General features: G+C 47.4%; 2 protein-coding genes across 3 annotated transcripts in view; one reads left to right on the forward strand and one right to left on the reverse strand.

Moving 5' to 3' along the window:
- The window catches only part of ITIH5 (inter-alpha-trypsin inhibitor heavy chain 5), a 52,300-nt gene extending 48,899 nt beyond the window's left edge, over window positions 1-3,401 (forward strand). For both annotated transcript variants that reach the window (XM_009942573.2, XM_075428993.1), the window contains one exon: window positions 767-3,401. In XM_009942573.2, the coding sequence (XP_009940875.1) occupies window positions 767-1,065 (299 nt within the window). In that variant the 3' untranslated portion in view covers window positions 1,066-3,401. The remainder of the gene's footprint in view (window positions 1-766) is intronic.
- A 2,363-nt stretch (window positions 3,402-5,764) lies between these two features.
- Window positions 5,765-27,095, reverse strand: part of LOC104336822 (store-operated calcium entry regulator STIMATE) — a 37,967-nt gene continuing 16,636 nt past the window's right edge. Inside the window, 7 exon segments of the mRNA XM_075428533.1 lie at window positions 5,765-6,403; window positions 6,977-7,064; window positions 7,066-7,178; window positions 13,010-13,126; window positions 15,046-15,129; window positions 16,229-16,341; window positions 25,997-26,118. Of these exon segments, the coding sequence (XP_075284648.1) occupies window positions 6,290-6,403; window positions 6,977-7,064; window positions 7,066-7,178; window positions 13,010-13,126; window positions 15,046-15,129; window positions 16,229-16,341; window positions 25,997-26,118 (751 nt within the window). The 3' untranslated portion in view covers window positions 5,765-6,289.

Below are 27,095 nucleotides of genomic sequence, written 5' to 3' on the forward strand. Positions count from 1 at the left end.
TGTTTTCACAGAAATGAGCTGTTTACACCAGAATCTGACTGAGATCAAGAAACATTGGTACTTTTTGTGGCCCCTTTCTTTAAAACGTGAAGTGAAAGAAGAGCCATCCCCACATTTTGACAGCAACTATGCTTTAGGTAGGCTCAGAGAATGACTAGATGGTTGGGTTCTTTTAGCCAATGAGAAGTAGTGATGCTTATGTCCATGTACAGGTGCAGAATTCTAAGACTGAAGCAATAGTTTCCGTGACATTTGGGCACCCCCAGGTTAAGCAGGAGATGATCCCTCATGAGTGGGGTTTTGTATTCAGGCCACTTGCATGCACAAACCTCTAAATCCACACTTAGGTTTGGCCTAAAAGAGCTTGCCCACAAGAAGGCAAAGGAGGAGAACTTGCAGCTTCAGGCCTAGATCTTTCTGTTTGCTGATGGGCATTGTATATAACAGGGTTATTATCTGCTAGTAAGCATGGCCCACAGAAGGGAACCTACTACTAGCAGCTCAAAAAGCTCTTTAGCACAGCCAATGTATCTTGATGAGTGAATAAAAAGAAACAGCATTTTATTCTAATCTCTGTCCCTATGTTTGTGCGATTTAGAATAGAATCACAGTACCTAGATTCCTCCTACTATTGCACAGAAGCCCTTTACAACCCCATATGCTAGGAATCCTCAGAACACAGCCTATTAAGAAAACCCAACAAACCAACAACTTACAAACAGGCACAAACCAGCCAGTCATGGACTTTATTTTTCTTGCCTTGCAGGTCAGTTCTTGAACCATGAAGTTAAACTTCTTCAGGAATCTCTACACACAAGTCGTCAGCAGGTTGGTCAGAATCAAACTGAAGCATTAAAGCCGAACCCTACAAATACGCTGAAAGTGAAAGGACGGCTCGTTCCTGTCGTATGGAAGCAGAGGAGGATCTACAACGGCCAGCAGGAAGTCGACTGCTGGTTTGCCAAAAACAATGCGGACAAACTGATCGATGGCAGCTATAAAGACTATTTGGCTTCTCATCCGTTCGACACAGGGACCAGCTCTGGAACACTTAACAGCCTGTAAGACCGATCAGAGCAAAGCATTGCAGCAGCACGTGTGACAGCGGTTCCCTTCTGAAGCCTCCAGAGCAACTTACAAATATTTCTTTACTTTTTTGGTGCCAAAGAAACCAAGGCTTTTTTCCCTTGGAAATCAGCTGTCTCTCTTTCATGCTAGATTAACATTGTTCATCAAATCCTGAAGACAAGGTGGTTTGGGGGGGAGGAAGGGTTGAGAACACGGTTAAAGGCGTGATCGGTGCTCTCCTAGGGGGAGACGAGGAAGAAATGGGCCAGTACTTGTATCTAAGAGTGCAGAGAGCTGCTGGCCTTAAAATAAACCCATCCAGGGATCTGTGCAATATCCCCAGGGGCTGGTGAGTCACCCGGTGAGACACACAGATCATACAGCACAGTGCCTATCTAGAAAGACAACATTGGGTGATATGCTTTGCAAAGAAGTGAGTTGGAGCACCTGCTCCAACCACTGTCCCTGGGGAACGACGAGAGAGGAGAGGTGGGTGGATATTAATCTGCAGTGACCCATTAGCATCAAAGAGGTAACAAAGAAATCAAAACTTTCAATCAATAGGTCACAAGAGGGTATTTCTTGCTTGGTTATTGGGATGGGGTCTGGATTTGCCACAAAGCATGGTGTTCCCTGAACCACTATGGACCCTTGAAACAGTTCATGTAGTTCATTGCTGTCTCAGCACACTGGCTGCATGCTTGAAAAGCACCTCTGGTCTTCAGCAGCAAGAAGAGTGGTGCAAGCTCCCATTCCATGAAGCATCTAATTTAAATAACGTTGCAGGTTTAGTTATTTCTTGAGTCGTGACTCCCTCAGAGAGAAACAAAGTTCCACTGTGAGCTTCCAACAGACCTGCCACCTCCTTGAGCAAAGCATCACTTCTGCTTAGCAGAGATTTAAATTCTCTAAAGGATGATGAACCAGCACCCACGATAGCTTATGACCCTACGAAACAGTCTCTCGAATTTAGACTAGACATTTGTAGCTGCTTTTCTAATCAGGGAGGAAGTATCTATTCATTCCAAATTGTCAAAAATTTTTTATCCCAATTTCCCCGGCTCCTTCTTCCTCACACTGCAGGAATTCGTACACAGCAGGAATTTGGCAGTGTGAGGTTGCAGAAGGGTCCGCCAGCCACCCCCACTGCAGGTGGTGCTGCTCTGCAAAGAAACCTCCAAACCCACACTGCAAGGCTGTGGTCTATTTTAATGTGAGACTCACTGAATAACGCTATAGCTAAGCCAGAGGGGAGTTTGCTTAGTAGAGGACTTGGCCAAAGAGGACTTCGACAACCACAAAGACATTTACATGGCAATGCCAAATTGAGCTCATGTATACTCTGCCTTTCCAGAACTGAAAGGAAGGAGGGCGGGTGTGGAAGCATCTCCAGGAGCTAAATGATCTCCATGTGTTAGGAGAAAACAGAGTTGCCAGAGACCTACAGACATAGGTTCAGTCTTGACTGATACTTTGCATATTTCAAAATTAAATCATATTGTTGCTGTAGGCGCTCCAGCTGCTGGGGGTGGGGTGCTGGTTTTCCAGTTGCTTGATCATCTAGTTAGCACTGCTAGTACTGTGACATCTTCACATCATGTGCTGTGGGGAAGAGGGAAACAGCTGAAAGCAACCAGCTAGCTTTAATTGCACTCTGGAAGATCCTGACAGAGAGCTCAGTGCAAAACTCGTGCCAAGGCTCATGCTTTGGAACAAAACATAAAGACAAAACTACTGCTTTGGGCCCAGCTATCCTCAGAAATAGCTCTCCTGCAAGGGAGAACTGAAGGCAAGACCTTCAGCGCAGGCCTGAGCATGAAACAACCAAAGATGCTAATGCTCATGGGCCAAAAATAAGGTGAGAAAAAGCATCTCTGATGTTGACTTCTCTACCCAAGCAGACTGCAGGACGCTCTCCCAGCCCATTCCCAAATAACTTCCCATTTCACTAGCACGGGGTGAACAGGATAGTGGCAGTGAACTTCTAGGCAGTCCATGGTTCATCAGGTGTTTTCTTTATATTGTCCTTACTGAAAAGAGATTTGAAACCATCACTCTCCTCCCACATTTTGCTGTTCAAGTGTATTGCTAAGGGGAGCAATTGGCTTCGGCTCTCCTCTCGTCTCTCCTGTATATAGATATGTATATATATACACACACACACACATATTTCTAATGCTTCAGGTGCATCATTACTCCTCTTCCTCCTCCTCCAGCCAAGGAAACACATTTCTTTCAGGGCCTGAAAAGAACAGTGATCAAGTCCAACTCCCCAGCCATATGAAGCACCTGGAGCAATATACTCAAGTTCTCGCTAAGGCTCCAGTTATCCATTTCACAATAAATATTTTACAGTGAACACTGCAGTGAAACTTTCATTTGGCAAAGATAACAAGCTTTGAAGCTAAGGTTATGTATGTTTTATGCTACTGGACAAGCTCATATTACCAGATGGCTGAAAGAACTACTCACAAGATAATGAAAGGCTGAGAACTAAAGTAATTTCAGCAGAAATTTAAAGGTCAATGATGTTCTTTAGCCTCTATACACTTGGTAGGAAGCAAGAAGTGTGTTATGTGAACAGACCCCAAGGTTCTACTCCCACACTAAACTGAGAATTTAACCACATAGAGAAGACTGATCCAACCTTTAAATTCAGCAGCACAGGACATGGAACACCAGTGTTTGTGCTCCTGTTGCCCCAAGAGCAGTAAGAGCAAAGGCAGGTCACGGACTGTAAACTTCAGCTTTCCCTATCTATAAAGGGGGTATCACAACACATCCCTCTCTCAGAAGGAGAATGTGACCAGGCTTGGTCCTTGTACCCCACTGTCATAGCACAGAGAGGTCCCAGGAAGCTCACTGCAACAACTGCACATACAAGCACACATTCGTTCTCATCTCCAGGAGCACTACAGAGACTTTGTCTTCTCATGATGTAGTTAAAAATTGCAAGCTGCTCAAATAGCTCAGAAACGAGGGCTGAGTGATCACTTTGGAGCCCAATAAAAGTGATTGCACGCCACCATTTCAGACAGGGGAACTGGACTCCTGAATTCAGGATTGCTGGAAGAGCACTGGCTACGCGATGCTCCAGAGCGACAACCTTCCCCCACATCATTCTTGCCCTGCTATTGCCTGTTGTGAGCCTTCTCAGCCAGTCACAGCTAAGGGCTAAGATGAAGACCACATCACTCCCCTTCCATTTCAGGACAAGGACTTTGCTGTGGCTGAATGGGCACTCTTCACATACTAGAGCATTGCACTGTGCAGCCTTATAGCAAGAACAAAACCCAAAATATCAGTACACCCCAAAACAGTGAGCAAGTTTCTAATAGGGAAGCTGTTTTAATCAGCCAAGACATTAAACAGCAGAGGAGTTATTCCAGCTCTTACCAGTGCAGAACTCTGCTAGACAAGCAAAAGTTGCATTGTGAAACTGTTTTCACCACACAATATAAATGATCTATTCAGAGAGCTGTGTGCCATGTGTTCCAAAAGCCATTTGATGTGCCAACACAAGTAAGATTTTGACCCTTCATTAAGGAATAAATAAAAAAGGACTTAATTTCCAGAAATACAGTATAAGGCTGCACAGCTACAAGAGTAGTCACACACGTCTAGTTCACTAAGGGGCATGCAAGACTTTGATTTGCGTCTAATGCTTCTAAACTACTCTGAAGTCAGGAAACCTCCCCCCCAAACCCAAAAAACCCCACAAAGCCAAAAAACTTTAGACACTCTCAGCTGAGCTTTTAAAAGTCTAAATCCATCTAAGTTCAAAAATCCAAATCCCTTATTTTCTGTTCCTTAATAAAGGGTATTTTCTTGGGAAAATACAAGGTAGGGAGGGAAAATAAAATAATTCCTGCCCAGCACTTCCGGGGACCATCTTGCAATAAGCAAAGCCTGTCTGTGGCTCAACCAGATCTATTGGTTCAGCGCAGCAGATCCTGGATCAGGCCCTGCTCTGAGGCCCATCTGCCACTGGGACTCTGTGTGGGTCTCCTCACAGCTGTGCATCTGCACCCAGCCTGGGTGCACAATATGCAGCTGCTCTGTGCTCTCTCCCTCTCTCTCCCCCCCAGGAGAGCTGCAAAGTGTTTTGCATTTTTGTGTGTTTATAGACGAACACAATACGTCAACCAACAGAGCAAGGGCAAAGCCCTGCACCTCACATTTAGAGCCAGGATCTGCAATGACCCGGGGGTCTTCTCCTGCAGCAGTCCCACCTGAGGCCATTCCCTCACACCCAGGACATCAGGGCTGATTAACGGTGCTTCAGTTGACTCTTCAGCTCTAGTTTTTGATCGGATCCTGCAGAGGTTCTACATGTTTATTTTAAACTAGGTAAAGGGAAAGCAGTCCACTTCTAGTCCTAGTAAACACTTGCTTGAAAGGTGGCAACTGGGATCGATCTCCGAGTCTGTTGCAGTCTGGAACCAGCACAGGCTGATGCTGCAGCATCAAGTCTTCGCACTGAAGTGGCTCGTACAACCCATCCACAGAAACTTGAGCACTGTGGCTCAGCTCTTCTGTAAGTTTACTAGGATAGCCCTGCTACAGAAAGACAACCTGCCCTATGAGGAACTGGGTAGAAAAGATTTCAGCAGATCCCCTTCCTGCCCTTTACAGCGCTAGGGTCTTGCAAAACATTAAGCACATGAAGGCATTCCAATTATGAAGCAGTTCTAGGTCAAATATTTATTGCTTTCCTTATAAAACAGTAAAAAGCATCAGATCCACTGAGACAATCTTCCCAATTCAAGGCATTTAAGTACATATTGCAAACAAATTCTTTTCAGTATTGTGCATATAAAAGTGTCAAAGTTCAGGTAGCAGAGCATAGATTCTATTTTTTTTTTTTCTTTTCTATAAAAAAGAGCAAACAATCTTCTGATTTCAGTCTCTAGCCCTGACAAAAAGTTACATCCAGCTGGCCAGCCAGGGGAAGTACACTTCCACATCCCTAACCTCAACGTGCCTGCATGTGTACAGGTTAGGGTCAGACAGGTAAAGCAGATACTGCTCAAGCCTGTAGAGGATGCACAGACACCAACCCAAAGAGATAACTGCAGGAGGACAGGTCTAGATGAGGCAGGCAAAGTGATCTCTCTAGATCCATAGCGATCAACTAGCATTCCCCACCCTGCCCCTTCCTTGGCCAGCTCAAGGACCACAGTGCTGATTTCCTTCTTTCACCTCCCTCATCCTGGTGTTGTCAGATAACCACTTGATAGCTGGGCTGCTTCATCTTCTGGTTCGTTCCCTGGAGTCCTGAAATATCCTGGTCGCTTTCAGACTGATCAAAGTCCGTATCTGGAGAGAGTAACACCTAGAAAGCAGAACAGACAGATGCTGTTGGAGTGAAAGTTCTCAGCTCGTCTTGATACTGCTTGCTGAAGGGGTCAAGCCCCCCCTAGAGGGGTCTGCTGCAAGATCTAATCCCCTCTGGCAGATAGGAAAGGTCGTAAGGTCACCTTGGTCATCTCTCCAACAACAGACAGACAGATGTGGGCACAGACACTGATGATCTGGTGTCTCAACCACCCCCCTCGAGAGCAGAACAGGCAGCTAAAAGCTCTGTTCATCACAGGATGGGACTCACACATAGACATGCATGTTCAGGCCAGGCTGCAGTCTCAGTGGAGATGTACAAAGAACAGACCACGTATTTTGTGAATAGCTGTAGCAAATGTAGACCTTTTCCCAGGCCCCCAGCTTCTTGCTATCTCCAGAGTTCAGCCAGGAGAGCAAGCAGAGCTACAGGGTTAGCTTCAGCCATGGCCAGCCAGCTCAGCAGTGATGCCCTAGCCTAGTAGTATCTTCTTTCTACCTGGCACAGCAGCTCCTGGCTCAGTCTGAATTGTGGGAGCCAAAAATAGAATAAAGCACTGACACCTCTCACCGGTACCTCTCCAGGTAAGAAAGCCCACAGCTTTGCTGCATGATCAGAAGGCTTCCCATTGCCTCCAGGAACACCTACGCTCTCAGCAGTTAACTTCAGACTTGAAGCTACCAACAGGCTGTTTTGAGCTAACTGGCTGCCACCGGCCTGGAGCGTTTGCATGATGCAGAGCCACGCATGGGACATCCTCCAGCCACATCATCTGGAAGAGGAAAAAGGCCAAATTTTACTCAGGCTATGGCTGCACTGACTGCAAAAGAGCTGAAACCCAATGCCAGCCAGCAGGCTAGATGGACAAGCAGCTTTGATTCATGGCCTGACAGACCGATTGCTCAACACCATCCCACCCCTTCTTCTTACCTCAAATACTCAGCTCTGGGCAGGAGAAGCCCTACTGTCATTACCCCTGACAGTAGCTAGCTCTAAGCACAGCTGAAGGGCAGTCAGCCCTTGTGCTGCAGCTTGTGTCATGCCCAGCAGTACTCAGGATCTCAGTCAAATTTGTAGTAAACACTAGTCATCCACATCAGAAGCCTGGCCAGGTCCTTGGCACCTCAGCACCCAACTCTACAGAGGGGCACAAGCCTAACAGCACAGTCAAGGGCCTCCAGTTATATTTCCCTAGATGACCAACGCCAGCAGCCCTTTCCCCCTCTGCCACCTGCCCATCACAGAACTCAAATAGCATCATTAGTTCATGGCTGATGATGCAGTGACAGCGGGCAGGTACCACAGCCACCCCCACAAACACAGCTTCCTCCAACAAGGCAGCGTAGATCTCCCGCCCAAGCCGCAGCCCCATCTGACCCCACTTTGCTCCAAAGACTGAACCAACGCACTATGAAGCCTCCCTGTGCTGGACCCACAGCAGCCTTCCAGCTCAAAGGCACAAGTCAAGGGATGGTGCGTGGGCTTTTAGCCAAGCACGTTCATCTGCAGAGTGTCCCCAACAGCTTGGCCAGTCCTGGAGCTTGGGCAAAAAACAGCAGCATGAGGGAATTAGTCCTATCCGTAGCTATCTCCGGGCACAGTTGTGAAGTAACGTGCCCTCCGCTTGTTAACACATGGACAGCACCACGGGGCCAGTCACCACAGCAACAAAACCACCAAACAGGAAAAACAAACTGCAATGAGTCAATGACTTCAAAGGAGCAGAAGAGCCGCAGGGGAAGATTTCCTCCCCACCCTTATGCACACTCCAGCCCCTCCATCTGATGTTATCTTCACAGCAGCACAGACAGCAGCAGATCAGATTAAGCTCCCTTTTGTGTGTGTCCCCCCCCCCACTGGTCTCAAGAAATTTTTTTGGTTCAAGACACACACTGGAAAGTTTCCATCTCTTCCAAGTGAAGATTTCCTCTGTTTATCATGTTAATATTGTGATGCTGTTAAACCTGAAAAAGCAGGCGGGTAATTAGTCACACAGCATGATAAACTCACTGAACTCTGACAGGCTGCAACAGGCTAGTTTTGGGGCCTAATGAACTGGTAATTTTGGTGGGTTTCAGCTGCAAACTCAAATCCCCTTGCAGCCAAGCACGGATGATGTTGCAGGCACCAAGCACTGTGCATCCAGACCCATTCAGGCTGCTACCTGCCCAGCGTACAGCTCATATACAGTCACTTGAGCCAACAGTCCCTCGGTAACCTTTCCACAATTCCCTGGGGAGCTTCATCATGAGACGGCACCTCATCACTATGACAGTCATGGGCCATACCCTCAGATCTGGTTTGCAAGCCAAACTCCAGTTTGGGAGCTTTCAACACAATTTGGACAAGGCGCTTCCCCTGCGGATGCATCCAGGTCAGGATCACAGTGGGTCGGTGGCACAGCTGGGAATGGACCACATCTTCCCAGGACAATGTGCTACTGTCTCACTCAGCAGTCCTCAAATACTTCATGCATTCCTCCCTGCATCAGGAGGCCAGCAGCTTGCGAAACAACATGGATCATGGTGCTGAAACAGGACTGCCCATGTGCTCTGCCAGCCTCTCCTGTCTGGGGGAAGAGGCTGCCTACTGGTTCGGTGCTCCATCCAAGCAAACCCTTCAGATCATCAAGCCATCTCAGTGGCAGAGAAAGAGATTGCACAGACAGATGCCGTGACACAGACTAAAACAAAGCAGCTCTGGGGCCATTTCCCCGCTAGCCATGGCAACCTGTTTGCCTAAAGCCCCACCAGGCTAGTACAGAGGTAGGAACTATCCCAACATTCTCCTGCATCTGAGCTTAGATGACTTCCTGTGAGTCAGCAGGGCTGACAGGTGTGAGAGTCTCCTTCCAGAGGCACCTCTATGCCCACCTTCATTTAGCTTCCCCACAAGGGCCAGGCACCTTAGTTGACCGTGAGCTATTTAAGAAAAAATCAGCTCAGTTAAGCAACCAATAAATCAAACTTGCTCTTGGAGTGTTCTTCAGTACTTCAAAGCAAGAAGCATAGGTATTGGCATTCATCAGCATCTGCAGTCTAGGGATTTGCCAAAAGTCACAGCTCCTATGAAGGGAATTGGGGGGGGCATAAGTGCTGAACTCCATGCTGACCAAAGGCAGGTCCCCATGTAGTATATTAGCTTTCCTCCCAACCTTCAACTAGCCTCTAGTTACACCCTAATGGTTCTCACAAGTACCACTGTTATTAGACCGAATTTTGCTTTAAGGCTCGTCTCTGAAAATGTAAGCCTTCAGAAAAGGAGCAGAAACTCACTCACCTCCCTTGGGGAAATAACAAAACAAGTTCAAAAAAGATCAAATAAAACATTATTAAAACTGACTTGTTTTCCTGAGTGGAGGAAACAAAGAAATCACTGATAATATCTAAGGTTTATTGGCACTTGCAAGGGCAAGGGAAAAGAGACTCGGGTCAAGGGCAGGGCGCACACAAAGCAGAAATAAAGGCCATGCAGATGAACATATGTCCCCAGCCTGAAGAGCACTGGATTCAGACTGGCACTCAAGGGATCTCTCCAACCCATGACAGTGCAAAAGGAGACTGCATGAAGATCTACCAAGGCAGGACACAAGTCTCAAACAACAGAAAGCTCTACAACTGCCTTGGAAGGAATCGTGAAATTCTTCCAGCCGTAAGAGCAAGTTTGTCCCTTTCAGGGTTTCAGTGTATAAAGAAGTTCAGTATTTGCTCCATTCTAAGCAAGCGCCCATCGTTACACCTGTGGCTCACATGAAGAGCCTGAAAACCCCCAAGAGGCTGCCAGTTCTTTGGTCTACACTGCAGCCACACAGTCAGTAAGTGACACCAGAGGCAGGATTGCTGGTTGCTGGGTTTCTTCTTCCTACCCAGCTGGTCTACCTAGTCTACCTAGCCAAGGACAACGCTGAGTTTTCCTGCTATCCCTACAGAAAACACTCAGCATGTGTTTTTAACAGGTTAACTTCAGCCCCTTCCTTCCATTCTCCTTTCTCTCTCCCCCTCCTTTTCCAAAGACAAACTGCTAGTTCAGGTAAAAGTAATGACACTCTCTATTCGCAAGATAGGCAGAGGGGTTGAAATTCAAGAAGGCAGCACGATGGGGAGCTGTTGGCGCCTGCTGCTAGACAGCCCTGATGAACCGTGATAAACCGCGGGACACATTAGCCTCAGCCAGCTCCGCCCTGTACAGCACTTCTCAGCCCCCTCCTTCCTCTTCCATTGGGCAGTAGGGAGGGAAGAAATTTCCCCACCTGACCAGGTTATTAGCAGCAACGAGTCCAGCAAACCCTCATTTTCTGTTTTTGAGCCTAAATTCCAGCCAATCCAGCTGCAGGGCCCAGTCAGCCAATGTGATCTTTAACTTACAGCCTGAAAAGCTGACCCATGAAGCAGAAGCCTATGGCTATACCTTGAGGCCCAGCGCCAAGAAGCAGAATTGGAAAAGCAGTTCCCCCACTTCTGTATTTCTTCACTACCTTGCTCTCTGCCCAGACAATTTGTTGGGCCAGAAGCACAGGAACATGTCTGAGTGGAAAGGAGGCAGCCCCACAGGCTGTTCCAGGTTTAAACCTTGGTAGCTCCACGGCAGGGATGGATCAGAGGGTTTCAGGATAGACAGGTGACCTGCACACTGCAGGCCTCAGCAAAAGTCCGTCTGAGAGAGTCAAGTACTTGGAAGATGGAAGAAGCCTTTGACAACAAGAGTCAGACTGTGGAAGTCCAGTTTCCAACACTTGAAACAACCTGTCTAGTTGAGCTAGCAGAAGAACCTTTCCTAGCTTCTGGAGGTTAACAGATAGCTTCCCTTCAGATTATCCAAAACCAAGCTAGAGGCCAGAAAACACTCAGCCTGCCTTCAGTGGAGCAAGGCAGAGGACTAGCTCCAATTTCATGGAAAACCATTAGCTGCGACACCATCTGTGTATTAACAGCAGCAAGCCATCTATAAGACTAGATTCTCCAAGCTTAGGTTTGAAAGGCTGGAAAGGAGGCTGCCATCTCAACTAGGGAAGCCATGTCTTTACCCCTGTTTAAGCTGGTGTAATTTTAACTGATGCTAAGCCTTTAGGAACACACCAGCATATCCAGTCAGTAAGGCAGATCTTCACCACCACATTTACATTTGAAGCAGCCCTTCAGCCTAGCTCTTCCAAGGAAGTAACAGCCTTGAACATCAGTCACCACTAAGAAAATGTGACTGTGCCATAACCAGGGAGACATTCATGCCCAGAGTTAATCCACCTTCACATCCTAGGTATGAGTTCTTAGCTTCAGTGAACAACCACCAAGACATATTGGCACTGCCCAGCTCAGGCCTTCTCTTCCCTCTTCTCTCCAAAACAGTAAAAGATTTCTTGAGGATGCCCTCACCACCCACACCACTCTGGAAACTCCCTGGGGCACACTGCATGTTTCTAGTGACCTCACCAAGCTACAACTGTTAATGTGGTGGCAGGGCCAGGAGGAGTGACTCACTTGTCTCAACAGCTGCTCACATCTGCCTGGTCTTCCTGCCAGAGGGAAGATTCCTCCAACACCACAACCTCACGAGCAACAGACACTTCCCTGCCGCACCCTTGAGCCACAGAAGCCATGGCTGCTGTGCAGAATGCCAAGCACACCGTTAAACACTGTTACCTCCACGTGTGCTGCAATGTCACCAGTAATCGCCCATCCAACCCATCAGCACAAGAGCCGAGTTACTCTTCATAAAAGAGCTCTCAGAGAGCAAGTGCTATTTCTGTTCATCCTAAATTCCTCAGCAGAAGCTACTCCAGGAGCCAGCCTGTGACTGCCAGAAGCTCTCATATCTCAACAAGTCTCACTAGTGAATGCAAGATATCAGCAGTCATACACAGAGCACTTTGAAACCAGGTCTGGGTGCCAGGGGAAGGGAATTCAACCCAGCGACTCAGGTTTTGGTGTCTGCCCAAAAGCTGATGAGCTGTACAGACACCACCTGCCCAGCAAACCATGCGTCATTAACATGAACAAAGTCTGCTGCAACTGGAGCACTTCCTTCCCCCCCATAACTTTTAAGTGTCAAGCTCAGACTACACAGAATACAGCTTCCTACAGCTATGGGACCATCATCTGGCTGAAAAAAATACCAACCGCTGACAAAAATAGGATCCCCAGCTAGGCCTTGTCCTCTAAAAAGGGATGCTACCAGTTACAGTAAGGAAAGCAAACTCTTCCAAGCCAAGATTAATTACAACTAAAAATGAGAAGTTTGGAAGAGAAGGTGCAGAGGTACCCACGAGCTTCAGCCTGCCTCCAACAAGCCCACACAGGTTAGTGCAAAAGCTAGGTCATCCCTCACAAGATGCTGTCATCATTTAGTGCAAAATTTCAGCAACACTTTGTAGGCTGTAATATTGCTTTTTGTTAGACAGGGCCAGATCATCCTGGAAAACATCCCTCTGTTGACTTCAGCTACACGCATGGAAATTCAATTTGACTTCGCAGGGTCATCGATCACATGCATGAAGCATCCCCCTAGGTCTAGGCAACGTGACGTTATGTTGCATGGTTGTGGTGAAGAACACAGACCATGCCATAAGCTCGCAGTCTGGTCTTAAACACAGGACAACCTTGGTCTTACCTGAGATTCCTCAGTCCTCCTAGCCCGAGGAGTTTCTATGGATCCATTGATGTCCAGGGTGTCCTTCTGCTTATATTTCCTCATGATCAAGCTGTCCACAACCCAGAACATAATGGCCTTAGGGAGAAAGAAGTTGCATGAATAGATTGCAGAGACCAAAATACAAAGTCATTCAATCACACCTATTTCTTCTCCTTTTGGTTACCCCAGATGTTCAGCCTTGGTCAACCTAATTTATCTGAATTAACCCTGCACCAAGTGTGTTCATGGAGGCTGGATGTGTCAAATTCCTGAGATCTCTTCTCACATAAATCCTATAGATTCCATAGATGTTGAAGACCCAGTGAAGCAAGAAAAAAAAAAAAAAAAAAAAAGGACCCCCCCCCCCCCCCCCCCCAACAGGCCAAGTTTCCACCAGGAAATAACCATTGAACCAAGCTCCACCCCAGGTTCGCCTGCTCTGTCTGCACCAGTCCCTGGTCAGTTCTTTGAGAACCAGAGTTTGCTTTCAAATAAGGAAATGGAGCCTAGGGTGGGGAGAGAGGCTGGCAGCAGAGACAAATAAACCTCACTTTGCCAACGCTGGATGCATTGCAATGCTCATGGTACAAAATGAAGAGAGTTCAACTCACTCCTCGTCTAGGGGGGATCTGAATATTAACGATTTGTTCTCACTTCCCATCTTAGCAGGGACTAAGCAGTAGGTAAAGGATTACCCTGAATCAGGGTAACCAGGAAAAAGCTAAGCTTTCAAGAGGTTTTACCAAACTAGTTGGAAAGTTGGGCTGGAAGGTTGGGCAGAGAGGAACCTGATGAGGTTCAACAAGGGCAAGTGCAGGGTCCTGCACCTGGGGAGGAACAACCCCATGCACCAGTACAGGCTTCGGGTGGACCTGTGGAGAGCAGCTCTGGGGAGAGAGACCTGGGCGTGCTGGTGGACGACAGGTTTACCATGAGCCAGCAGTGTGCCCTGGCTGCCAAGAAGGCCAGTGGCATCCTGGTGTGCATTAGGAGGAGTGTGGCCAGAAGGTCGAGGGAGGTTCTCCTTCCCCTCTACACAGGCCCCATCTGGAGTACTGTGTCCAGTTCTGGGCTCCACAGTCCAAGAAAGACGAGGAGCTACTGGAGAGAGTCCAGAGGAGGGCTGCGAGGATGATGAAGGGGCTGGAGCATCTCTCCTACGAGGAAAGGCTGAGTGAGCTGGGCTTGTTTAGCCTGAAGAAGAGAAGCCTGCGAGGGGACCTAATAAATGTTTATAAATATCTGAAGGGTGGATGTCAGGAGGATGGGGCCAAGCTCTTTTCAGTGGTGCCCAGTGACAGGACAAGGGGCAATGGGCACTAACGGAAGCAGAGGAAGTTCCATCTGAACATGAGGAAGAACTTCTTCACTCTGAGGGTGATGGAGCAGTGGAACAGGCTGCCCAGGGAGGTTGTGGAGTCTCCTTCTCTGGAGTTATTCAAGACCCACCTGGAAAAGGTCCTATGCAGCCTACTGTAGGTGACCCTGCTTCGGCAGGAGGGTTGGACTAGATGACCCACAGAGGTCCCTTCCAACCCCTACCATTCTGTGATTCTGAGTTTTGCAAAGATCAGTAGTTCTGGGTAACCTGAATATCTTGCCTTGCTGTAGCGCAATATGAAGCCTAGCCAAATGGCTCGATTGGCAGGCTGCGAAAAGTCACCACTGTCAAGCCATCTTACAGCAACTTCAAGGGCTTTGGGGCATTCCCATGCCTGTTGCTTGCTGCTGAGATGCAGCCCTCGGCTAATGAACTCCAGCTTTCTTCAAAGAGTCAGCCACCCAGCAGCTTGGACAAGGGAGTGGGAATTCAGAACAGAGACCATTGCAGGGCAGTAGTGACATATTTGTGTATTCATGACAACAAAGATATTTGTTTCCACTCTCCTCCACCCCGTCCCAGCCACTTCAATTACTCAAGGCTGCCCCAAGCCAGTTACTGCACATGCTTCCCATTGAGGGGGGACCATGATTTCCAAACCACCCCACCCAGTGCTTGCAGAGGCATCACTTACATTGACTATGAAAGGCACAACAAGCATGACCAGGACGAGCTCCAGCTGGGGGTTTGGGATGTAACCCAGGAGGATCTGCTGAAGCTGCAGAGGAGAAAACATTTAAAAGCATTATTTGAACAGCTCTGTTGTGAGATCTTTGCTGCAAACTGGTTGCTTTCTTACACCAGCAGTCTCCTAGCTAGGTCTCTGCAGTCTTTGCTTTAGCCCAGCCTAATCTTCGAAAGATTATGTGGGCTATTCCTTTAGCCCAGCTGCCAAACACAGGATTTTGTACAGATCGAGAAATAAGTACTGCTAGTCTTTCAGTTTAACTACCCCTGACAACTGGTGGGACTTTCCCTGGTTCTTTGAAGCCTAGCTGCAAAATAAGGGCACCAGCCTTACGTGATAATCATGGAGAGAAATCCAGCAGCATCTCTGGATGGTGAGTGCTGCTAAACAACATGTTTGTGTCCAAGGCAGCACTGTAGACTACTGGGTTAGAAAGACAAGCCCTTAAGAGGAACAGATAAATGCTCCCAGATTGCTGTAACTCCTCAGTCAAGCCACATCAGCCTGCAAGGTACTAGGCAGTATGTGTAAATGCACTCAAGTACTGAAGTTACCCATCAATACTCAGAATTCTTTTTTATCACACCTACCTGCCACCAGGTATGTGGCCACAACTGCCACAGGATTATTTTTATTCTTTTTAGAAGAGAAAATCATGATCAACACAATTACCACTGCATGAGCTACCATACAGAAGCAGTTGGGAGCGGGTAGGACAGGGTACTACTGAGACAGTTCTTTCCAAATTAACCTCCAAGAGTCCTCCCTAGTTTAGGCATGGGATCACGAAACACCAACATGAACTCAAGTGATGAGATTACGTAGAAATCCTCTGGCAGAGCTGAAGTAGCTTAGCTGCCAGTCCAGCCCATTTTATCCTTCCAAGGACAGAAAAGAAAATTAAAGCATCATCTTATTCCACTAGCTATTGAGTAGCAACAGAACGTACCAAAAGCCAAACCGTTATGAAAGTCATGTTTCCCTCAACATAATAACTAATGATTACAGACAGATGTCAACAAGTCATAAAGATTAAAGACCTATGATGATGGGGACCACTAATAAGGCAAAGCTGATAAGAAACAAGCTACAACAACTGTGGCTACAAAAATACAGCTCAGGAACTTACCTTTGTCCAACCAGGAATAAGCAGCACAAGGCTAATCACAGTCTTCTCAAAAACCATTATCAGCAAGTAGAGGATACACTGGCCAATCCAGGCAGCAGCTTGTGGAGGGTCACCTGGGAAAACAACATATTAAATCTGAGACAGAGGACAGGAGGAGACAGCCTTGCAGAACAGTTGCCTCATGCTTGATTCCTGAGCTGATTAGAGGGACAGGGGAAGTGTCTCCATATTGCAAGTTTTGGAGCAAGACAAATACTCAGTACCAAAATTAAAAATAGTTGAGAGGTTTTCTGTCTCTAGTTGTAGGAGCAGATACCCGAGGTAGAAAGGTTTGGTGTCCCTGCTGGGTCTACAAGTCATTACTCCATTGCAGATCAAAACTTCACCAAGATCTAAGCTCAAATCTTTCTAGTTAAAAAAAAAAAAAAAAAAAAGCAAACCTGACCTCTTTCAAAGAAAACTCTGCGTTCCTTACTAGTCACACCTCATTTTGCATCTTTGCAAACTGATGTAGAGAAATAAGCACAGAAAGGCAAAAATGCACCCCGCTTCCATTTGTGCGGACCCCCTTTATCAGGGCAGCCATTTGTCTTTCATACTGCAGCTGTACTTTTGAATTAAACCTGGCTATAAGCAAGAGAGCTGTCCCTCCCAAGACATGACATGCACTACTACCACCACTGGCCTTGTGTTCTAGATGGTGATTCTCTTTTTCTACTCTTTTTAGGGCTGATTCTGAAATGGAGATGGCAATTAACCAGAACTCTGGTTCACTTGAAGGGCGAGCAAATAGCAAATTTCAGACACAACTCAAAAAGCCCTACCTACCTTGCAGATGCTAACACGACGGGTATTTATCTGCCTCCTGTCCTGCTCTCCATTCCACCAACCTGCCTCTGAAACCCACCAAGAGGAGAAAACCACCACCAAAAACCTTCTTGCCTTGCATCTCCTCCATTGCCTGTCCTTCCTAGATCAATGGCTTTGCTGGAGCAAAAGTCCTACAAGCGCCCTACGAGGCAGGCAGGTAGCTTCTGCAAAATGGGAGAGATACAGCTCTAGCTCTGCCTGAAGACCTAAAGTTCCCCGTTGTTTATACAGAAACCCCAGCACTTGCAGGCACTCCCGGTCTCTCTAGATCCACAGCCCTGTAGCATCACCAGTGCTTAATGGAAAAGCCATTCCCAGTAACTCTAAAGGGACTGGATCAACTTTTACAAATCTTGGTTTGGATAACAAATATGTTCTCCTCCACTTGGGGGAAGCCTTGGAGATGCACGTTTTCCCTCTCCTCCAGACACTGATGGGCATTGCCACTATCCTTCCCATGGTGCTGAGCTACTTTGAGCTGGATGGATACAGGGATTTGAGGGGAGGAAGCCCTGCTTGTGCAAGGCAGCAAGTGTCCCATCTCCTCAAAGCCCAGACCATTAAAATCCTTTACACAGAGAAAGCTTGAAAGCTCAGAAATCTCAGCATCCTACTCAAACAGGTCCTTACAAGCATGTGTTGCTTTGGGACATCGGTCATTTTGTTTGCCCCTTCTCTGGTATCCTTTTGTCAAGGTACCAGAGATTTAATTTCTCTTCACCTCGGCAAACCTAGAAATGTCCACAGAGATGGGCCCCTGGATGTTTCTCCCACCCTTCCAGCGGATAGGAGCCTCGTAGGTGAGCTCAGAAAATTCTAGAGCATTTTGACCACTACGGCAGACTGATAATCCCTTCTGAATTAAAGCTAACCCCATCAGCAATCCCCAAGACAAGACACTGCTGGACTGACCCTCCTCTACGCCAGGACCAGTCAGTATCCTGTACACGCCTCCTTAAAAAAATAATTAAAAAAAAAAAAAAATCAACCATTAACGACCTCACCCACAATTTGCTCCCTGCCAAGTCTTAGCCATCCCATTGCCAGCAGTAGTCTGAAAATTTCTGGTCACCATTTTCAATATGAGAAGCATAAATTTTCAGTCCTAAACAGAATTAATTTTTTTTTTTGCTGATGAAGTGAACGGCTGATTATGTGATACTCACTGTCTGAGCAAGAGACAGGGGCTCCATCGCCCCAGGTTTTAGAGCAATTCACTCAAAAAGAATCAATGCTAATTAAATATGAATGTTTCCAATGGGGTGCTTACCAAGTAATAAGTAAAAGCATATTTGTATTGTTATCAACGATAATGGTACCGTATCTATTACATGTGCTTGCTTCAGCCCTGTGTAAGCACCCTGCCAGCTGGTTATCATCTTCCCAGGCTCATCAGAATATCTCCGGTCTGCAAAACCGGGCTACAGTATCTGCCTTAAGAAAGCTGCAGCATTTCCTCTTACCACTTGAACATAAAGATAACCTCTGGCAGCACTTGTTTCCAGCATAACTGGGCCAGAATTTGGAATTTCATCTGTGCAGGAGAACCAAACCCTCTGAGAGATGCCAATGCTCGACGTGCTGGCTGACTGGGAGCTCTGCCCCACTTATCCTCAGCACAACACAGTCGAGACGTGGCAGGGGAAGACAAAACCAGCAGTCTGCAAAAGCACACTTATCCAAACCACTACGCAATCCTCCAGCCACAGAGACCAGCAGTGCATACCAGGATTTAGTAAGAGCTGGTACCCAACCAAGCCCAACTCTACAGGGATCCGCTTCCTAGCAAGGGCAGAACAGGTTTGCGTGTGTATTTGTCCTTATTCTGCCGTTTGTTGGCAACGCACCAAAGCATCTGCATCTGCCTCGTTGCAAAGCTACAGCTAAGAAGCAGAGGCATCCAGCTAGTGTCTCCTAGAGACCTCAGAGTGATCACCTTGCATCTCAGCTTTTTTGATTCCTCAAGCCACCATCGAGAAGGAAGCAAAGGAGGGGAGAGGGAAGGACTGGGAGGCCAGGGGTGCAGAGAGGCTGCTGAGCTGGGAGGACAGCAAGCAGAGTGAGCCAGATCAGCAGGCAACCACGCAGAGGGAGGGAAGGAAGAGGGAGCCAGGAAGGTTACGTGCGAGTGCAACCAGCCGAGCCCGCAGAGGATTTCAGAAAGCACACGTCTCCGCTGCCTGGCAGGCAACGGCTTAATGGGTGGTCTGCGGAGGAGACGGGAGCAGTGTTACAGGCAGCTGGCAGCTAAAGGCCAGTGCCAGAGAGCCTTTGATCCTCCTGAAGCATGGACAGCCTCTCCCGATAGACTCGGGTGCCTGGTTGTCTTTGGCACAGGTTAGGTACAGTGGGGCTTTTTACCCCATACCCCAAGACAGACCAATTCTCCTACAAACCCCCAGGCTACCATCACCCATGAGAGCTCCAAGTACAAACAAAACAGGAAAACAAACATACCCATCATGTCCTTCCTGCATTTGAACTCTTTCCCTTCCGCTCTGTGTTGTCAGCTGTGCTCCATCCCCCGTGGGGAGACAGGGCTAACAGCCACAGCACCCTTTGCGAGTCGGCTCTTCTGCGCTGCAGTCACGATGGCACTTGTGGAACACTTCCCTCTCACCTCAGCTTGCCCAAAAAGCAGCAGCAAGTTCGAGATCTCTCCCAAATACCTGTCCCCTCACACCGTTTTGGGGACTGGAGGTCGCTACCATTGATCATCATGAACAGTGGGCTACGGTTCTTCGTTTTGTGCACTGTGCACTAGACAGCCCTAACCAGGCTGAAAGATAGACACTAGAAAAGACAACCTGCTTCTCAACGCACCCTAGGCATGACCCATGTCTCCAGGGAGAATAGCGCCTCACCCAGAAAATTCTCCCTTCGCTTCCAGTTGGCATAAAAGCCATTAAATTGCCCTTGAGTTTTCTTGAAGTGACCATGTTTGGAAAAGGAAAACCTTTTCTCCCTTTGCTAGAGAACAGTTTTTACTGTGCAACTGTAAGACCCCATCTAGGGAACCCCACTTCTCCAAGACCAGAGGTCTGTTGCAGTTCGGCCAGCTTCACTGGCTCAGGGTGCAGGGCACACACAAGCAGTACAGCAAACACACGCTACCAAGCGGGACAGACCTGCACCCCTTACTACCCACCACCTCCCACCCTGTCAAAGGTGCCTCCATTCCAGCATGGAGCTTTACATGTTCAACGTTCTCGCGCTAGTCCTTTCTGCATCACCTACAGAAGACACTATGAATCTCCTCCACAGTTACAGGGACAACAGCACTTCTTACGTGTCCAGCATAGACAGTGGAAGCATATGGAAAGACACCCACAGAGCTATGCAGAGGCCAGATTTGGCCATCTGCTCTATCACCTTAAGCAGCTCAAAGTTGCTACTGTTTTGCAACTTCCTCCTCCTCCTCCTTTTCCATTCTGAGCTTTGTTTTCAGACTATGAGTTGAGAAGTTTCTGTACAGGAAGCCATCCTGGAGCACAGAATTAGACAGGACTTCATTTCCACCCCCTAACAGGAAGATCAGAGCGTGTCTCCACAGTTACTTTTTTACTGCATCTTAGTCTCCCAAGGACAGGAGGCTGCTCAGTACCAGAACAACTCAGGACAAAGATGAAAATGAAACAGCAGCATGGCCCACAGGGCTGCAATGATGACTTCAGCTATAGACAGTGGCTTGTTTCCTCTTCACTAAGAAACTCACCTGGCTGCTCCTTACCTCAGTAGGTTTGAAGTCATATAAAGACCATTGATACACCTCAGAGTGGCCATCATCCAAGCCTACTCATCACTAATTCATCTAACTTCAATTAACACCAGTAACATACAAGTCACCACCTACTGGCATCTTATCAGGGAAGAGCAAGCCTTTGCTGCGGTCCCTGAGCAAGCCCATAAGACAGATTGGTCACATCATCTCCTCCTTCCACAATTGAGAAACAAGGCTGGAAAACTTGAGCTAACCACCAGCTAACCACGCACTTCATTTAGGTGCTGGCTTCCTACAGCAAGATGGTCAGAGGCATCCTCAGATGCAACTTTATATCTTTAATGGATCAAGTGCTGTCCACAAGTGCCCTGCTCCATGGGTGGGAGACGATTCTTCTTACATGAAGTGTTTGCATTACATAAACCTAGGTGAGCGCCTACAAGACTGTTTCTGCCACACAAGCTTGCCAGCCAGCAAAACCCAGACTGCTCCCTGGAGGCTTAAGCCGAACAGATGTCCTCCTCTTTGCTGTGTCAAAAGCTTCCCTTTCCTTGTAAAAGAGGGGAACAGGTCCAAAGGAACTTTGCAGCCTCTGTATCACACTCGGTGGGAGATTCCACATATCATGCTTCCTTTGAACACTTTCTTGTCCCCAGTCCTAGTCGGAAGGTAACCCAGGACATGTCAGCTCTACACACTGACTCTACCACCAACCTCTCCTTTTATCTTAATGAACACCCTTTGCTCAAACCTTTTTACAGCCATCTCCCACCCTGACATAAAAAAATACCCCCCTTCATCCCAAATGATGCACACACTGCATTTAGACTGTTCTCCTCCAGCAGCATTGCTGGTGCTCCCCATGATCAGCAGAACTCCCTTGGTGCAGACCTAGGACCACCGGTGCCTGCAGCAACCTCGCACAAACGCACGTCTCGCATATTCTGCTTGTGCGTGGGAGCCCAACTGCTCGCAAAAGCAGCACTGCTTGAGGTATTTGAGCTGTTACCACACAACAGGATTAGTTCTAATCCAGACTGCCTAATGTACCAAGCTGTCAGCACAGCCCACACGTTAGTGCCAGACAGCTTTATTTACGGTCTTTTGGGGACTGCGTGTGCACTGAGCAGGTAGAAAAAAAAAAAAACAAAACTGAACCACAGCCAAAGCGGAGAGTTCAGGAAAAGCAAATATTTGAAAGCACTGAAAGTTGTACTGGGTGACATGGTAGGGATAGAAAAAGTCAATAAAAATCTCTTGAGATACTCAAACGGCACCTCCAAAATCAAGGGATCCAATTATCAGTGTCAAGTACAGAGGAGGGTAAGAAATAGCAGTCAAGCATCTGAATTACTGAGAAGTGCTAACTTCAGGTACAAAAATAGGTTTTCAGAGATTGGGACTTGATGCATCAGAGCAGCCAGATGGGTCCAGTGGACATCCCAGACCCTCTCTGGCATGCTCTGAACTAAAAGTGAGTGTACAGCTGTCCCCACTGCCCTGGGTCTTCTGTCCCTGGAGATACTGCTCTTGCAGTGGGGTAAACACCGCTGCTACCATCCAAACCCAGGAGGTTCAAAGGTTTGCACCCCTGCTCAGAGCAACAGATCTGACCACACACTCGGCCATTTCAGGATGATCCTCAGTCCTCTTCCTTACTCTCCCCCCCTGGTCCTAGGGGTGGAAAGGCCAAGCATGCCAAGGACAGGCCCTCAGGTTAGAGCTATTTCCAGCAGTATTTCCTCAGGCATTAGCAGCCAGCTCCCTTGGCTTCTTCAGGACGTGGGAATATTTGTTATGGAAATTTTGTACAACATCACAACAGAGCCAAAAGCAGCCTACACAGGTCCTCAGTTAAACTCAGCAGCTGACGCAGAGCATATTCCCCTACAACTAAACTTGACCAGCAGAGTTCAACAGGCCACCAAACAGACTTTAAAGGCCTCCAAGCAACATGCCTTTCCATTTCCAGACAGTGAATGAGCACAAAGCATCAAGCTTAGGCTCGTCAGTGACGGCAGCCACAGTCATACACGAGTCAGGATCCAAATGGGCATCCAGAGAGGCGTTTTCAAGCAAGAACACCCTCTTTCTCCCCATCATTTCATAATGCTCCTCTTCAGCATTTTACTGGCACATTGCAGAAACCACCTCTTAAGGCAAATTCATAGGGTTTGCTTACCTAAGAAATACTCCAGTATTTCTGAAGTAACAGTTTAGAGTTATTAGACACAGCTACAATGCCAGGACATTACAGCCATCCAGAAGTTCCCTCTACGGAGCTGCTTATCACCATGGGAATAGGGGAAGGAGAAGAGGGCTGGAAAAGTTTGGAGGTAGGGCACAAAGCTGAACCAGGCTTCAGCCGCACGCTCTGACTCCAGCCAGCATCTCCTCTGCTCAGTCTGTGCAGACCCAGCAGCACTTCCAAGACCTTGGTTATCCACCGTCCAAGTCCTTTGCAGCTTAAACTCTGCTCTCCTCCCCGCAGAAGTCCCCTGCTGCTACCCTGCTAGAGCAATGGTGCATAGAGCATTTGTGGAGTTTGTCAGCTTTGAGTAGGTGTAAGGCAACCATCATGCTCCAAAGCCTACTTGAACCAAGATGAAGAATAAACCTCTCCAATCTTTGATCTTAGGATCCAAGTGTCTGCAGAAGAGACAGCAGCCTTTTAAAATGCAGTTGCTTGTGCTTAGATGCAGTCCAAAGAGGAATCAAGATCTGCTGGACAACGATGGAGGAACATAAGCCTACAGGAGCCTTTGACTCTCCGCTAGCTAAAAAGCAGGTCATTCCTGGCTGCAGCAGTCGTTGGCTAAGAGCTCCGGCACAAGAGAAGCTGATCTCAGAATGGGTGTCTCCTACTTTTTTTTTTTGAAATAGGAAAGTAATTTATTTTTCTAAACAGTTCTGGACAGCTGGATGCTTAAAATAGCAGCGTAGATTTAGGTGCTTTTCCTTCCTTTTTCTTTGCTTTTGTATTAATGCAGCTATTGCAGTGACACATGGAGAACAACTCAGGGCCGTGGAGATGGGCGTATCGACAGTAGAGCAGAAGGGACTGCCGGAGCCCAAAAGAGAGGATAACTGCAGTGGTTTGCATCAGTTGCAGGGATGCAACCAAAAGCTGGAGGGCCAGAAAGGAAGCAGTTGCAACAGACTTTTGCTTGAAGACCATACAGGTAGATCAGTACTGCCTATGCTGGACAAAGACACAACTGTCCCTTCCTGATGGTTGGGGCAATGGCACTGTCTGCAGCACGGATTTGGTGCTTCGCTGGTGTTCTGCCCTTCCTCCTCTGCAGAACTGCAAGAGACACTTTTGCTCCCCAAGAGAGCTGAGGAAAGCAACATAAAGTCTGGTATAGCAATTAGACTAGAAAATTAATCATATTTCTGGAGCCTGTGTCAAACAGTACAAAATTTACTAGCATCTTCCAAACTGTTTTGGAAGTTACTTAACACCCGAGATGAGGATAGCAGTGTTTTGCTCCCCTAGCCCCGCGGCAGGATTGCATTGGACATCCCGCTTGACTCCTACTTAACTTTTCCATCATGATGACCCTGGCCAGAGACCTGCACCAAGAGCGGTGCTGGGTGGATAAGATGTTTAATCCTCAATTTAAGAGCTAAATTCAAGCAAAAGCAGATTTTTTTTTAATTAATGAAAGCAAGATTTCCTCCGAGGAGCAAGCTGTTTCTGTAGTCTAAGCCAGCCTTCATGAGGAGCCAGCTACAGCTCAACAGAACTTCATTACTGCTCTGCCAGGTTAAAGCAAGCTGTCAATATACTTCAACATTTCCTTGCTTCTGCTCAACTGCAGACGTGGCGCATGAAGCTGATGCCGTGCCCTGGGATGGTCGTGGTTGGGCTTCAAGTCCTTGCTGCTCAAATGGAAAAATGCCAGTCCCTGGACCAAGAATACTGGGATTCCTCTGCTGTCTCATCTGAATGACTTTAGCACTCTGCGCTTGGCTCCTCAGCTCTTTGAGAAAGAACCGTTAGGGGAAGAAAAGGTAGACCCCACCAAATCCATACTGTCAGGATGCAGAATCTCCTCTGTAGACCACTTCAAAGCCACTCTCAGGTTTGACGAGAGCTGGTCCTGCCACATCCCATCATTTCAGCCCATCTACTGTCATCTCATTTCCAGTCTGTAGCTGCTTCTGCTGTCTCACAAACGCAGCCATGCCCTTCATCCTGTGCCATGACCCATTTACACATGCTGAACATGGGCCTGAACAAGAGCTCACCAGTTGGTGCGGTCTCCACGCTAATCCTAGTTTGGTCCAGGTTTCACCAGCTCAGTTAATAGATCAGCTACTAAAAACACAAAGGAATGAGACTACCTTCAGAACAGACTTAATGAGTGAGGTCTAAAAGGTGAGCAACTGATTGGTATGAATAGGATGCATTTGCTAAGGTATGACTGAATTAAGTCTTTATTTAACTTAAAAATCGGCAAAAGGGTTAATTTTTCCCTTTCCTGCAGCCACAAAGAAGCACTGCTCTCCTGGAAGCTTGCTCTGCTCTTTATGCAGAGAAGTGCTACCCTCTAGTGGGGCTGGCTGAGAAAGGCTTTTCTGAAACAGTTTTTCTTCCTCCTCTCAACACGAATCGAAGCAAAGTGGTTGCTGGACTAGGGCATCCTTAACATTGTGGTTTTCAAAATTTTTTTTAACATCAGCTGGCATAAAATCCCAAAGCAACCCACAAGTCATTTGAGAACTCAGTCTGCGTGCCAGGCTGTCTCCTGCTGATGCCTACTACAGTTCAAGGCAAATGCAAGAACAACTCTGTGTTCTTAACCGAGAGGCTAGGAAAAAAACCCAAAAGAGCCCCATAAAAATCACCACCACAGCGCCCAAACGCCTTAATTTATTATATGCACGTCCTGGGGTATATTATCTGCCCAGAGGAATGTTCAACCTTTCATCACCAGCCTGCTACGCTGAGGTGTGCTTGGCAGGGCAGCAGGCAGGGTTACCTGCGACCCAGCCATGTCCCGGTGTTTAACACGCTGATCGCTACCACACTCTGTGAGCTCCTTGGAGAAAAGGTAACAGAAGCCGGCTGCTCACGTTTTCTCCCCAAACCACAGTTTCTGCCATTTTCTTCTCCTCATTCATAATTGAGAGCAAACAAGGCACCTTCGTGCCCAGCAGTTGACACCTACCATACTCTCCGAAGACCAGGTACGTGTACTTCTTACGCTGCACGATCCAGGAGACAACCTTCACACCGAGCCAGATCAGCAGCATCCCCAGCGTGGCATCAAGGATGAAATTAATAAGGTAGCTAAGAGCAGAGGAAAATTCCAGTTTCAGTTGTGTTCTTAAGCCTTATTCAAAATCTTTTATTTCAATACGGGGATCCATAAAAACCCCCCAACATTTAAAAAAATCCCCACTTAGTCTGAGCTCACTTCCTTTCGCTTTTACTAGATTTTCCTCTAGCCTTCCCAGCAATTTCTTAGTTTAAAAGTCTGTTCAGCAGAGAAGGGAGCAGGCTCCACCAACTCTCTGGCATTGCTCATTTATCCGTACAGCATTAAATACCTCCTGGGATAGTCTTGCTTAAGGGTTACGCCAAAAAAGAAGGCTTTTCATTCACAGCATCTTTTGTTCTTATTAGGATGAAATACCAAGTTTCAGGGAAACGGTACCAGACAGTTTTGGAATTTCATACAAGAAAAGGGAAGCTTCTTGGACAGCACAGCTGCTCTGCAAACTGCACAGCAGAAGAGGCAAAAAGTCCATTTTACTGCGCAGCTGCAAGAGGCGCCTATGAGCAGAGATGCAGACCGAGAGGCAGAAGGTCTTGGGAGAGGCAACCAGCCCTGGCTCAACAGGAGGCATTCTGGGGTCCCCAAAAGCCTCTGATTCAGGGTCCCCACTGGAGATCCAGAAGCTGAACCCATACCTACCAGGAGATTTGGGCCCGACGGGTTTGCTCTGCAACTTTCTGTATTTAAAAGCCTCACTGCACAGAGTGCCAGAGGCAGGAGACCAGTAGGGACCTTTTGGGGATTGCAAGGCCCAAGCTCTATTCCAGGGCTTGGTAATTTAATGTACTCCAGAGGGAAATAAAAAAAAGACAAAACAAGAGTCACTCAGACGAATGTTTTCTGGCCAGTTTTCCATTATTGGAATATTTTCTGTCAGATCAGGCCAGATTTCTACAGCGTGAAGAAATTACCAAGCACAGAGCTACAGGAACGAACATTTCCTTTTCCAGAACTTGATACTGCCTCTGAACAAAGACACTGAAAACAA

This window comes from Opisthocomus hoazin, chromosome 8, assembly GCF_030867145.1.
Source record: "Opisthocomus hoazin isolate bOpiHoa1 chromosome 8, bOpiHoa1.hap1, whole genome shotgun sequence".
Classification (NCBI taxonomy): domain Eukaryota; kingdom Metazoa; phylum Chordata; class Aves; order Opisthocomiformes; family Opisthocomidae; genus Opisthocomus; species Opisthocomus hoazin.